The sequence below is a fragment of the Neolamprologus multifasciatus genome, chromosome 10 (assembly GCF_963576455.1).
Source record: "Neolamprologus multifasciatus chromosome 10, fNeoMul1.2, whole genome shotgun sequence".
In the NCBI taxonomy this organism is placed as follows: Eukaryota; Metazoa; Chordata; class Actinopteri; order Cichliformes; family Cichlidae; genus Neolamprologus; species Neolamprologus multifasciatus.
The window spans coordinates 31,166,284-31,180,921 of NC_140448.1; the positions used below are offsets into that span (position 1 = coordinate 31,166,284).

A 14,638-nucleotide genomic window follows, 5' to 3' on the forward strand; every position below is an offset into this window, starting at 1 on the left:
TGCGAGATCCCAGGTTTGGTTTTGCGAGATCCCGAGTTTGTTTTGTGAGATCCCGAGTTTGTTTTGTGAGATCTCGCAAAAGTTTTGCGAGATCCCAGGTTTGTTTTGCGAGATCCAGAGTTTGTTTTGCGAGATCTCGCAAAAGTCCGTCTTAATTTTTTTTCTCCCATGTCCCCTGCGGGGCTCCGTAAAACGCAGACACAGGTCCAGTGGGATGATAACGTCGCCAGAATGGACTCAAGCTGACACGTGCTCTGTAAAGACAGACTACAGTCATGCCCCACAGTGGCAGCCAAAATACATGCAATTTAAATATAACCAGAAACACAAGTAAGACTTTATCTTTGAAGGTAAAGAACAGAGTTTAAGTTTTGAAAAGTTTCTTATGAAACGAGGATTTCAGAAGGACGTCGACACTGGGAAACAAAGAAGAGACAGTTGAATAAAGAGGGAATCTGTCACAACAAGAAAATAAAATATGAAATTACAATGCTTAACGAATTATTTGGTAATTATGAAAATCATTTTTTGCATTGATGTAATGCTTCAGTATGCACAACCCTCTCAGCTGAAATCTACATGTTATTCATTAATTTTCAAATGTAAAAATTCACCAAAAAAAGCTGAAAAAATAGTAAAGCTGTTTAACAAGTTAAATTACAGTTATTTACTCACAGTCCTGCAAAGTTGAACATTTATGCTTTCCTTAACATTTTCCAAATCTGATTGCAGTCTTTGCCGGCCCTTTCTGGGCCCGGAGCCTCATGTTTAACACCCCTGGTTTAGAGAATTCAAACTACTCAATCCCACTTCTCCTCACTTTTCAAAGTCATGCTGAAGATGATAAAGAAAATTGGAGTTGAATCTGCCGACACAAACAGACTGATTGCAACTTTGTGGCTGTATACAGACCTGCTTTTTACCTGCACTTCTCAGGTGAGCCCCCATCCCGTCCCTGAGCACGTTGCTCAGCAGCTTTGATCTCCACAGACGTCGTCACCAACCGCCAGGCCCCAAAACCACCCAGTCCTTCTAACCCAGCGCGAGACATAAAGGAGAGGGAATAAACTTCAGCTGAAAGGACTGAGTGATGATAATCGTCTCTCCCACTGAGGCAGGAGGGTTATTGCTTCTGCAGGTGTTACTGAGGTGGCGGTGGCATGGCGAGCGGTCTCCTCCCGGGGCGACTGTCAAAACACCTTTAACGCCGTCCTTCAGCAGCAGCAGCAGCAGCAGCGTGGCAGCACCCAAAAGAATAAAAGAATAAACTAAAACAGAGGCTCTGCGGAAGCCTGATGAATGTTTCATGAAGGAATTATTGCCTGAGAAGGTACTGAGATAAAGTCCCGGGACGTATGGGACGATAAGAGACAACTAGAAAGGAAAGAGACTTTATATTTTTCACAAGCTTCAAAGATGGGTCACAGGAAGACATCTTCAGAAGTCTTCTAACAACTGTTGTATGGCTTGTGGCCATTCTTGGAGACATACAATTTTTATATCTACCGCAGTGCACATCTGTCTGGGGGGTAAAGGCAGACTCAACAATTACAAGCTCGCGGGCTGCCTCGAGGAAGTGTGTGATGTATAATTAAGTTCATCAAATGGGTTTGTTTGCCTCACACTTTGAGTTTCTGAGAAACAAAGGCCACTTTCTCACACAAGTCATGAAAAGTGAAGACGAATCGTTATCTGAAATGCAGCGCGAATCAAATGTGACTTTCCATACATCAGAGTCGGGGACGCGGGGTGGGCGACGCAGAGGAAAGCGATTAGAGTCGAAATACATGCAAAACACTTCACACTGAAAAAAGCTTTAAGCCTTAAGTCAATCTGTGGATTTGTGTGATTAACGTGTTAGACAACCTTTAAAGGAACGAGTTCGGTGTCTGAAGAAGACGAGACACGGTGAAAACCGGAAATACAGCAGAGATGAAAGCTCGAGTCCATCAGCCACAGCTCGCTTTCGTTGCCTTCACGCATCCAGAAATGATGCTACAACTGCTGATAGCAAAGCCCTTTGTGCATTTTTATTTTGTGTGGATATTGTGGCTCTCAGATTACTAGCTAACATTACAAACTAACTAGCTAACCGAATACACTGCACTAAAAACTTGTGTATGATTGTTTGGTATATTGCCCGTACAGTTGCTCATAATTCTAATGAAAAGCACCAACTTGTCTGCAAACACTTGCCAACTACCAGCAAAGACGTGGTAAAACTTGAAAAAGTACAATGCAAACTGGACCGGAGAAGGTGCACCTTCAAAAGTAAAATTTGTTTCAAAAGGAGCAACTTTCTGAAGGGTACTATTGCTTGGATAGTTGCTGGCAACTGTGGACGACTGCTGCAATCACGAAGGGGGATTTGCTAACATGTCAGAGGTGTTCTCCAGCAGGAGGTTGCCAGATGGTCGCGGACCAGTGCAACTGAGGCCTTGGCTGTATCCCAATTCAGGGTCTGCAGCCTTAAAGGCCGCATTTTAAGGCCGATTACGTCACAGCGACGCGACGAAGGCTGTCCTAATTCAAAGGCTGCTCAAAATGCGGCCCTCAAATGCGTCCTTCATTTCCCTGAATTTTAAGGATGTGGCGGTGTAGACTTCGTGGCCCAACATATCCCAGAATGCATAGCGCGGCGGTGGGTGTGGATAATTTTGCTGGAAAAAAAAACAAAAACAAAAACACAGCAGATGAGGGTCGTCCGAAGAGTAAACTTTAAGTAAGTACTGAATATTATGTCACTTATTTATGTGCAAATGTTTAATAAGGAAGAACATTAAAACATTACTGTTGGCCACATGTCGGCAAAGTTATGTGACATTAGTGACGTTTGTACTAACTTGGTTTTAAAGCCTTTACTTTAAAATATACGCCGTTCAATAGCTGAGCTTAATCAGAGAATGATCAAAGCTCATGTAGAAACAAACAAACAAACAAATGATTTTCTCCTTCATTTCTGTCAAACAAAGCTGTATGAAACGTTTCCAGCTGTTAGTATCATGGTTGCTAGGCAACCTGGGCAGCGCGACGGAGGCTAGACCGTCCCATTTCACAAGCCTCGCACTTCCGGCCTTAGCGGTCTTTAAGTACGCGGCCCTTGAGGATCGTTGAGGCTGCGTACTTTGAGGCTGCGTACTTTAAGGCTGCAGACCCTGAATTGGGATACAGCCCTTATTCACTTGTCCAAGCCAGACAAATCAACGTTGCTAACAATCACATGTCTGCAAAGGCAGTTACATGTTGGTGTCACATTTTAAACACAGACTCAGAAGTAGCATGTCCCACTTTTATATTGTCTATGATTCAACATCAGCAGACTAATAGCTTAAGGTTGGATTTGAGCTGAAAAACCAAACAATTCTTCTGCTTCTTGTTTTTTAGAGCTAATATTAGCTAATGCGGGCCTGCTAATACAAAATGCTAGCTCTGCTAAGTCCTATTTAGCATCATTAAATTATTCAAACGAGGTCTAGTAACTTCACCTCCATTTTCATAGTACTTGATGTTTAATAACTATGTTAGATGAACTCATTAACCATCAGTAAACAATATAATTACAAAATATGCATAGCTAACATTTGCTTTTTAGAGTAATGAAATCTCATTGCAGATTTTTATTTATGTAGCTAGCTAGCTTTAATTTGGCTAAATCAACTTTATAGCTGACTTTGACTTAGTAGACCTTAATGTTGGCATACATAACATGAGATACAAAAGTATAGCGTCAGTTTTGTGCTGAATACCTAAACACTAGGGGTGCAACGATACAAAAATTCACGGTTCCGTTCCATTCTTTGGTGTCACGGTTTCATGACGGTGTCATGTTTTTTCGATACAAAAAAAAAATGTTCATGCCTTTTTAATTTGTCATTTATTAAAATTATAAATAAATAAATATTAACTCAGAAGTACAGTTTTTAAATTTAATGTTGCTGAAACAAATCTAAATCTATCTGATCGAGAAATCAATCATCTTTGGAAAAGAGAGTTTATTACAGAGAAATGGCTCTTTCCAAAATAAAAGCTCTACTATACGCTTCTTCTGGGCTATATTCTCAGCAGCATATTAAACATATCAGGTCCCCATAAGGAGAATCATGTACTAGCGGCTGTCTAAATGACTCGGGTAAAGTTTGTAGCATGCGTGCGTGTTGTTTTTGTCTGCTTCCACTTGTCTTTGCACTAGGATGATGTCGGAGTAAATGTGCAGTCATATTCGTTGTGTTCCCACTAGTGCTGTCAGCGTTAATCTCGTTGAAATGACGTTAACGCCACAACAAGGCAAATCTCCGTTAACGAGCTACCGCGGATCGCCCTGTGCTTGGGGCTGGACGGCCAACATGTTAACGAGCTAACTGCGCTAACGCACTAGTTCCCATGTAATTGAGCATTGCGTGGCACATCCAACATACTGTTTTACTTTAGTCCATGACTCGCTTACCTTCAGGGTCATACGTCACATGAAAACCAAAATAGTTCCAAACGTCAGATCTGAATGAGGGTGGGGGAGGTTCAATTTGCCATGTTGCAACGAGCTTAACTTCTGTCTCGCTAGCTTGTGCTGCGCTCAGTGAATCTGCGTTCGACTACTCCGCCTAGGCTGCACTGTCGAGCACAGATCCACTGAGCGCTCAACACAGACAGCATCGTCAGAAGGAAAGTTGATAAAATAAATTAAAAAGTTTGTATTGTTCGATACAAATGCTACCAAACCGAAAGCACTGTATCGAACGGGTATCGCTGCACCTCTACTAAACACAGTTTCATAGATATTAGCTTACACACAAACACAAGTAATACTATTATTACTGCAAATAGCAATCTCAGATTTTTCAAGGCTTTTTAAATCCATATTTTGTATCTGTCTTCTCTGGGTGAGGGAAAAAAAAAATCATGTTAATCAGGGTCTACAAAACTCTGGGTACGCTGATGAGCCAGGTGTAAATTGCCATGTGATCTCTCTGTGTAATGACATCCAATCAATGGGCCTTTCCAGCTGCACTTTTGGAAATTAAACCCAATGAGCAAAAGTGGCACCCATCCATCTCTGTGCCTACACTTCCCAACTTAGAATCCCACAGATTGGCCGTCATTATCCAGACAGATCACGTGTTAACAGCACGAAGTGGGAACAGGGTCTTAATGAGCAGCAGCACATGTAATCGACCTCTGCTTGAAAAACAGCCAGTTTATCCTGTGATATCCAAGACCGTAATCAAAATGCTTTTACTCACACACCAATGAACCGATTTCAGAGCTGTACCCTCTGAAGCACCGCTGTGTACAGAATAGCTCCCAACCACGGAGTTTGTGTTTAAATATATCCGACCAAACCAGGAAGCCGATATGTCTCAACTCAAGTTTACAGAACCAGCTTTAAAATGACTGACAGCAGACTGGGTGATATTTTGGTTTCACAATCGCCCTTTAATAAAAAGATCCTTCACACGAGACATTAATAAATGAGTCGAACACAATGATTTCCCCGTCCCATGTTTGATTTAATAAGTGTTATGGAAAAATAACTCTTCCGGTTCACTGAGTTCAGACTGCCAAGGTTCATCTTCAGGCTTCACATCCTCTCGACCGGGGTCAGACCCAGGATGTCAAAGCTTTTGGCCATGATGGCTGCAGTGGCTTCGCAGAGCAGCATCCTCCACATGTTGATCTTGATCACCTCACCTGAAAAGGTAAAAGCAGACAAACGGAGGAAATCAAAGGCGTGTTTGAGTTTATTTCTCTTGAACTATCGGATTATTTTCTCAGTAAATCCGCATTTTACAAAAGTGCTAGCACAAACCAACCCCACGATGAGTGTTTAACAGGACTTTATTTCTCCATTTTTGTCCTTATGTAGAGGATAAGAAATAACAAGACAGATAAAAGATACAAAGTCTGAAACAAAATAAAATTAAGGCGGCGATGATGGGAAAAAAGACAGAATAATAAGTGAGGTGAGGTGAGACTGAAGCGGTCAGAGGTGCACTAGACAGCGAGACTAATAAACAACAAAAAGTTCAGAGGGCGCGTTTAATGATGCCGCCATCACCCGGCAGCATCAAATAAAAATCAGTGACCTGAACATCTGCATCCGCACACAGCAGCCGTGACAGCCTCGCGCTGTCAGACGGAGAAGAAATCCAATAGAAATTAAGTCGGTAATGAGCAGCAGAGGAGCGTTACACAGACAGGTCGTTAAAGGGGCGTGAACGTGGACCCAAACAAGACGACATCCTGGTGTGCGGTGATGCGACAAGGATGGAGACATTTCTTTTTTCCATTTAGTAATTAAACACACACTGATCTGTGGATCGCCATTTTCTCCATGTTGATTTGTTGAAGCCAGCAGTGATCATGTTCCAGCGAGAAGGTGGAGTTACTCTTAGGTCACTCTTACTAACAGGTTGAACGAACTCTGCTGGGTCCATTATCATCTTTTAAACTGGCAAAGTGCTTCAAAGCTGCATTCTATTTAACGACCACCAGAGGGCGACTGCTCTGGCTGGAGAAAGAATTGCAGCCCTCGGCTGTGAAGGTTCTCAGTCATCCAGGTCATGGTAGTCTAAAGAGCTTGGAAAGAAAAACGTCTGGACTTCTTTCAGTTACTTGAAGACGTTTCAGCTCTCATCTGAGAAGCTTCTTCAGTTCTAAGGTCAAATGGTGGAGTCCCAGATTTAAGCCCTGTGGGAGTGTCCCCCAAGGGGGTCACGAACCCCCTAGCCCCACCCTATCATGTGATTTCCTGAGGTCAAGCTGGTCTTCAAGCAACTTAAAGAAGTCCAGACGCTTTTCTCCAAGCTTTTTAGAATTCCAGCCCTCGGCTCCTGGGATTTTTGTCCTTAGCCAACACTTTCCTTTAACATCAAACTCAAACTGAAAGCAAGGCCGCTCTACGATCCGCACACAGAATCGCAGGCCTTGTTTGTCCATCTCCAAAAAAGATCATAAACAGCCCGATATTGTGTAACGTCATTACAAAGAAACCGTGCTGTAGTAAATCTAAGAAACCCACCAGCAAGGCGCTCTGGGCTTGAACGACCTTACACTGGTGTAGTCTAATAAGCCGTGGGCTCTTTGTTAGCAGGAAGGCTGCACAATGAGTCAGACCTCAGCTCAGACTAACAGTCCAGACATCCTCTCTCTCATCAGGATTCACTGACGACCTGCAACACATCGATTACTTCTGCAAAAGCAACAGTGAAAAGTCGAAAATTCAAACCCTTCTTTGCAGCTTCATACTAAACAGTCGGGTCTGGATCCTTTGGCCATCCAATAGGACCTTGGCTCAAACTTTTGTTCTGACTATTCAATTCAATTCAATTCAATGTTATTTATATAGCGCCAAATCACAACAAATGTCGCCTCAAGGCGCTTCATAGATACAGAGAAAAGCCCAACAATCATATGACCCCCTATGAGCAGCACTTTGGCGACAGTGGGAAGGAAAAACTCCCTTTTAACAGGAAGAAACCTCCGGCAGAACCAGGCTCAGGGAGGGGCGGGGCCATCTGCTGTGATTGGTTGGGGTGAGAGAAGGAAGACAGGATAAAGACATGCTGTGGAAGAGAGACAGAGATTAATAACAGATATGATTCAATACAGAGAGGTCTGTTAACACATAGTGAGTGAGAAAGGTGACTGGAAAGGAAAAACTCAATGCATCATGGGAATCCCCCGGCAGCCTACATCTATTGCAGCATAACTAAGGGAGGATTCAGGGTCACCTGGTCCAGCCCTAACTATATGCTTTAGCAAAAAGGAAGGTTTTAAGCCTAATCTTAAAAGTAGAGATACATTATGCCAAGTTTATTATTTATTATTATTATTATTACTTTAGAAACACAACTTGGAGTAACTGTTAAAAGCACATTCTGAGAGGAAAGGACGTCATATCAAAACAAACTCTGAATATTCAAATCAAAGTGAAGAAAAAACCACCATCTGATGCACTAAACAACCAACACGCGAACACAAAACTGAAGTTTGGATCCTGACCAGAGACTTGTCCCCCTGAAACCGATCTAAACTTCGACCCAGCTCACCCGTCTGCCGGTCCTTCTCCACGCAGTAGCAGCTGTCGTAGAACTCTGTGAAGGTGGTGGCGAGCTCGTACAGGTAGTCGCACAGCGTATGGAGGAGCAGGTCGTCCAGAATCTTCTGCAGGATCTCCGGGAAACGCTGGATGCACTTCCCCAACTTCCACTCCTTGTCGTGGTCCAAGAGGATCTCCGTGGTCTCTGCCGCCTTCTTCAGCGTGGCCTCGTCGATTTTGGCCAGACGGGTGATGGACCTGCGAGAGGAAGACAAACGTTTAAAAACCAGTTAAAGAGTCCAGGCTAAAAAGAAAACGACTGGGAGGGCTGTGCTGTCTACCACCTATAGCCTCAAATAGTTAATAGTGTGAAGAGCTCAAAGACTTCATTTTAAAGGCAGATACCAAATATAATTGTTCTGGGACATTCAGGAGATTATCAGAGCAACAAATGATGGACAAACCAAGTCCTGAGACTGTTTATTACAAACATCGGCATGAATCAGTTCAACTCAAAGACTAATTGGCTTTTACTTGTGATGGTTTTGATGTTTAAACAGGGAGAGTCGCAGTGGTTAGCTCCAGTATCCTGCACTCTCATTGGTTGTTGACCACTCCAAAGTTGGAAAAGGTTTAACTCAGGACCCGCCTACTTCACATGAACAGCGGTTATTCTGCTCAACGTGACTTTAAATCACTAAATATCAATGACCTTCGACGGTTTCCACGTCACCGGTCACCAAAACCCTTTCACACGCCCCCGATCTCCTGCTGGTGATATGACGAGAACTCGCTTTGGAAAAGATGTATAAAACAAGTCAAACCGGTCTGATTCTCCAAGCATCCACTCGGCCACAGTTATCCCATCGTGTTCCCACTAGGGCTGCCACAAACGATTATTTTGAAAGTCGACTAATCACCGATTATTTTTGCGATTAGTCGACTAATCAGATCATCATCCATTGGACATAAAACTACAGCTTATTGCACCAGCAGCATCTGCTCTTATATAACTATCATTAGCTTACAGCTTTAAGTGTTTAAGGTATGTGCTAACTAAAAATAAAGACAAGATGATAGTTTATTAAATTTTAATGAAATTTGCAGATTTTTTCGGTGAAGTTTAATAAACTCCTTGCTATCTAAAATATAACTTCTGATAATCAGCTGTCTGCTTGACGTTTATTCAGCTGTGTAAAAACTATAACTTTAATCTCAGCCAAACCGATTTACTCAGGAACAAATAAAATACTAAAAAAAACAAAAAACAATAACATTTTTAAGTTATCTAAGTGACTTATATATCATGTTTAACCTGAGTAGCGAAAGACAGTGGTGGGTTTGAAAACGATTTGCCAGAGTCCGGTGTTCTCACGGCTCTAGTTAGCCTAGCCCCCGGCTAGCTATCGAGCTACGGGGTAACAGACGTCTCCGAAAACGTCGGAGCGCTTTTGAAAATATGTGGTGTCTTGATAAACTGAGCAGATATTTGAGGTTTACACAGCTACATTCTCGCCTGAAAATATGTTAAATGTTTATTTTGTGACCCAGAAAGAATAATAAGAGTAATATTAAAACTAACTAGCTGCCGCCATTGTTGGAAACTGAGCTGGGCTGCGCTATGAATTCTTCTTCTTCTTCGGGGTTTAACGGCAGCTGGCATCCTTGTACATGCAGTGCTGCCATCTTCTGTTTCAGTCTGTTATTACACTCTTAAATCCTACTACTTATTCCTGCGTCTTTTGGGACAAAAAAAGACAAAGCGTCAAACGACGCGTCGACTATTAAATCAGTCGTTGACGATTTTGATAGTCGACATAATCGTGACTAGTCGACTAATCGTGGCATCCCTAGTTCCCAATAATGATCCATCTTTTATCCACCAATCAAACCAAGCAGAAGCCGGCTTATAAAAATGACCCGTTGATAGTTTGTTGTTTTCTCTTTTTATCCTCCACCTCAACAATGAATAAACCAATTTTAGGAAAATACATGAAAGAAGTGATGTTGGGGTTCATGTTGAGGAAACCCAACATCTCCTAAAACACTGATTAAGCTCAGTTTTTTCCTTCTGTGTCCATGTTCAGTTAAACCCTGAGCTGGGCCGTCCAGTTTAAGTTCTGCTTCTGTCCATTTTTCTCTTCTTCTTCTCTGAATCTTGAACAGCACAGCAGGGGGCAGCTGCCGTCACTGAGTGCTCTATTGACTGAACGCACGAACATCGAATCCTCTCGGGCGAGCCTGCTCACCCCTCCCGGTTGGAGGGAAAAAAAAAAAAAGAGAGAGAGAGAGAGAGAGGGGATCAATCCTTTGCCGGGCGCTCTGCCACCCCGACTAACTCCTCCGGGAAGCTGGAGAGGAAGATCAGTGCAGCCTGGAGACGCTCAGTCGATGGAGGGGATAAGGGTGAGGACAAATTGGGTCTCACTGAGTGGAAATACCCCAAAGACTAATCCCAAGCCACAACGATCGCGGAGGGTCTGGCGAGGCCGATCTGATACGAGTAATGAAAGTATACTGGTGCTGATGGGAGGTTCTCGTACAGGACAGACGAGAAAAATGGAGGCACTCGATTTAACTTTCAGGATAGTTTCAGTGTCCTAAACTCAGGGTCAAGCAATAGTTCATATAACCGATGGACAGATTACTAAACAGACCAGCTTCTGCATTGCTACATAACTAATCAGTCACTACTGTTAAAAGAGGCTGTTAGCAGCAACGCTGCTCGTTATTTTACACTGGGTTTGATGGGCTGCATGAAAAGAGCTGCAACAGAGACGCAAAGCTGCAACTTTTCACTTCATCTCTGGATTTAGTCTGAATCTGAATCTTCCAGGTGTAAAGTGAAGCCAAGACTAACTAAGGTCGTCTCAGTGACCGTGAAATGCCAAGACTGCTGGAGAAGACGGAGGTGGCACAAAGACAGGATGGAGTGGGCCACCGAGGTTAAATGTGGAACTCCTGGTACTCAGCCGGGACTAGGGATGGGTATCGTTTAGGTTTTATCTGATACCGGTGCCAAACCGGTACTTTTGAAACGGTGCCGGTGCTTAAACGGTGCTCGAACCGGTGCTTAAAGAATGGAGAACACAAAATTGGTCCAAAAACCTCTCATGTTCAGCTGTTTTTTTAGTAAAAAGATAACAATGTTAGCCTTTTCTGCAGCTATAGGGCATATATGGTATCACTCTTGGCTGGAAGCAGCTTTAACAATGGAAAAAACAAAAACTTTATCCAAAAACCTCTCATGTTTAACTGTTTCCCACTTTTTCTTTGGTCATTTTAGCCTTTTTGTCCAGGGTGAAGGGAGTATCTGCCATCAAACAAGAAGACAGCTGCATGTAGCTATGATGGTGTTTGCTAGTTCACCTTACATACATTAATGTAATAACGTGGTTAGCCTACTCAACGTAAATTATACACGAACAACATTAAGCTACTCACGCAGAGAAGAACGGCTGCTGCTGCATCATCATCCTCATCATTTCTGCTACACTGGCAGGGCTAGGGGCCAGGACTCTCCTCTTCGGGTTTTTGGGGGATGTTGCTAACTCTTCGTCCGATAACAGGCACCACATAATAAGAGTAATATTATTATGTGCAGTGGGTGGCTGTAGCTCAGGTAGTAGAGCAGGTCATCTACTGATCAGAAGGTTGGTGGTTCGATTCCTGGCTTCCCCTAGTCTGCATGCCAAATATCCTTGGGCAAGATACTAACCCCAAATTGCTCTCCGATGCATCCATCGGAGTATGAATGTGTGTGAATGTTATCTAGAAAAAAGCACCTAGAGAAATGTGCTTGTGCGAATGGGTGTGAATGGGTGAATGCACAAGTTGTGTAAAGCGCTTTGAATGCTCAGAAGAGTAGAAAAGCGCTATATAAGAACCAGTCCATTTACCATTTACACCTGCAGTAGATGCGCTCGGTGTGAGGTCTCGCAGCAAGCTATCATTTTTCGGCTTTTAAAAAAAACGCTATGCGTCGCCAGGTGTTTCATCGGATTTCAGGTGTTACCTCCTTTCCACAGTATCACCTTAAAGCACTTGTTGCAGGCTGCTGAGTTTGCATCTTTTGCTGTGAAGTGCAGCCAGACTTTGACCGCTTCGCCTTGGACATTTTTAATCTGTAGCTCTGCTCTAAAAGAACGTACGTACCTGGACCCGCCTACTATCCCCGGAAACGTAAAATGATTGGCTAGAATTCAAAGTGTATCACATCTCAGGAAAAAAAAGCACCGAAATAAAGCACCGAAATGTGCGCTGCTTTTCGGTCTGGTTACTACCGTTTATGTCAGAACCGGTGCCATCATGGCACCGGATACCGGTACCCATCCCTAGCCGGGACTCGTCATCCATTCATCTAAGACTTTCAAACCTTTCCTGTCAGCAAATAACTTTGAACCCTGAGTACAGATGTTTAATTTACCTCAGTTTTCATGTGCACTTCAGTAAGGTTGCAAACACTCGACACTTCATTAGCTCCTTTAGGGCTGTAGAACAGATCAGGTCTTCCGATTGGTCCACGCTCATTTTAGATCCAGGCTGTTCTAAACTTCAGAACTCGTCTAAATCTATATGCTATTTTTATCCTTGTGTGCCTGACTGTCTGCTGGAACGCGTGCACTTCTTAAATCTTTTTCATTTAAACTGTAAGTATTAAAAGTTGTAGTGAACCCCGACCTGATGCGGGTGAAGGCGTAGAGGAGATACGCCGCCGTGTTGCCTCGGTCGTCCAGCATCTTATCAAACGAGAAGACGTAGTCGTTGTTGCGGTTGTGGGAGAGGTCGGCGTATTTGATGCAGCCGAAGGCGACGGCCCTCTGAGCCTTCGCGAGCTCCTCTGGAGTCAGGACCTGCAGGAAGAAGATTTTCTTTTATTAAAGCAGACAATCTCTCCCCATCGCCGTCTTCGCCCGGCGTGCTTTATGGCATTAAAAATGCTGATAAGTGTCGTTTTAATCAGCTTGTAATTACTGAAGGCAGTGCTTCACCTTCTGCTTCCAACAGTTAAACCAGTGAGATGAATTTAATCCAAATAATGAAACCAATTTACTATCCTCGGGCAGATATTAAATTGACTTATTGAGTCATAGCCTTCCCTTGAATCTGTGTGTGACGTGTTTGATACCGTAGGGAGTGAAGAGGAGGATTATGAAGATTTCGTGATAGTGATTAAAAAACAACAACAAAAAAAACCTGCAGTCAAGCAGAACACAGCAGATAGAAGAAGTGACGTGACAGGACAAAGATTAATGGCACAGGAGGTGAAAACAGGGCTGCGAGTAGGGCTGCCACGATTAGTCGACTATCAAAATAGTCAACGACTGATTTAATAGTCGACGCGTCGTTTGAAGCTTTGTAAGATCCCAAAAGACGCAGGAATAAGTAGTAGGATTTAAGAGTGTAATACCGGACTGAAACAGAAGATGGCAGCACTGCATGTACAAGGATGCCAGCTGCCGTTAAACACCAAAGAAGAAGAAGAAGAAGCTGTGTCCCAGAATTCACAGCTCAGTTTCCAACAATGGCGGCAGCTAGTTAGTTTTAATATTACTCTTATTATTCTTTCTGGGTCACAAAATAAACATTTAACATATTTTCAGGCGAGAATGTAGCTGTGTAAACCTCAAATATCTGCTCAGTTTATCAAGACATCACATATTTTCAAAAGCGCTCCGACGTTTTTGGAGACGTCTGTTAGCCACTAGCTCGATAGCTAGCCGGGGGCTAGGCTAACTAGAGCCGTGAGAACACCGGACTCCCGGCAGATCGTTTTCAAACCCACCGCCGTCTTTCGCTACTCAGGTAAAACATGATATATAAGTCACTTAGATAACTTAAAAATGTTATTGTTTGGCTTTTTTTTGTATTTTATTTGTTCCTGAGTAAATCGGTTTGGCTGAGATTAAAGTTATAGTTTTTACACAGCTGAATAAACATCAAGCAGACAGCTGATTATCAGAAGTGTGAGATGCTCCAGAATTTACTCCGGTGTCCTGTTATATTTTAGATAGCAAGGAGTTTATTAAACTTCACCGAAACAATCTGCAAATATCATTAAAATTTAATAAACTATCATCTTGTCTTTATTTTTAGTTAGCACATACCTTAAACACTTAAAGCTGTAAGCTAATGATAGTTATATAAGAGCAGATGCTGCTGGTGCAATAAGCTGTACGTATTACGTCCAATGGATGATGATCTGATTAGTCGACTAATCACAAAAATAATCGGTGACTAGTCGACTATCAAAATAATCATTTGTGGCAGCCCTAGCTGCGAGTAACGGGCAGGTTAGATTTAAGGTCAGATTTGGAACAAATGGCCACTTTTCCACTGCGGAAACTTCCAACGTTTACACAAACTGGCCTTCGTCTGCTCCTCCAGCTGTTCCCGCTGTTACATACGATCAACTGAACTTTCAAATCATTGTGAGATAGCTTCGACTGAAACACCAAAATAGAGCTCGAAAAAAAACAAAGATAAATATGATGGGAATATTGGTCATGTAACGTAACTCCGGCTCTATGACCAGAGGTGTACAGAGATGACCGGGTTCAAGCTTTTCCGGCCGATGTGCCAGGAGGACATTTGTCTAGCTTC

General features: G+C 42.9%; 1 protein-coding gene across 2 annotated transcripts in view; it reads right to left on the minus strand.

Annotated features, from left to right (window-relative positions):
• Window positions 1-5,409: 5,409 nt before the first annotated feature.
• The window catches only part of rars1 (arginyl-tRNA synthetase 1), a 29,181-nt gene continuing 19,952 nt past the window's right edge, over window positions 5,410-14,638 (minus strand). For both annotated transcript variants that reach the window (XM_085173713.1, XM_085173714.1), the window contains exons 13-15: window positions 12,716-12,888; window positions 8,046-8,293; window positions 5,410-5,685 (exon numbers count right to left, since the gene is read on the minus strand). In XM_085173713.1, coding sequence (XP_085029839.1) covers window positions 5,576-5,685; window positions 8,046-8,293; window positions 12,716-12,888 — 531 coding nt within the window. In that variant the 3' untranslated portion in view covers window positions 5,410-5,575. The remainder of the gene's footprint in view (window positions 5,686-8,045; window positions 8,294-12,715; window positions 12,889-14,638) is intronic.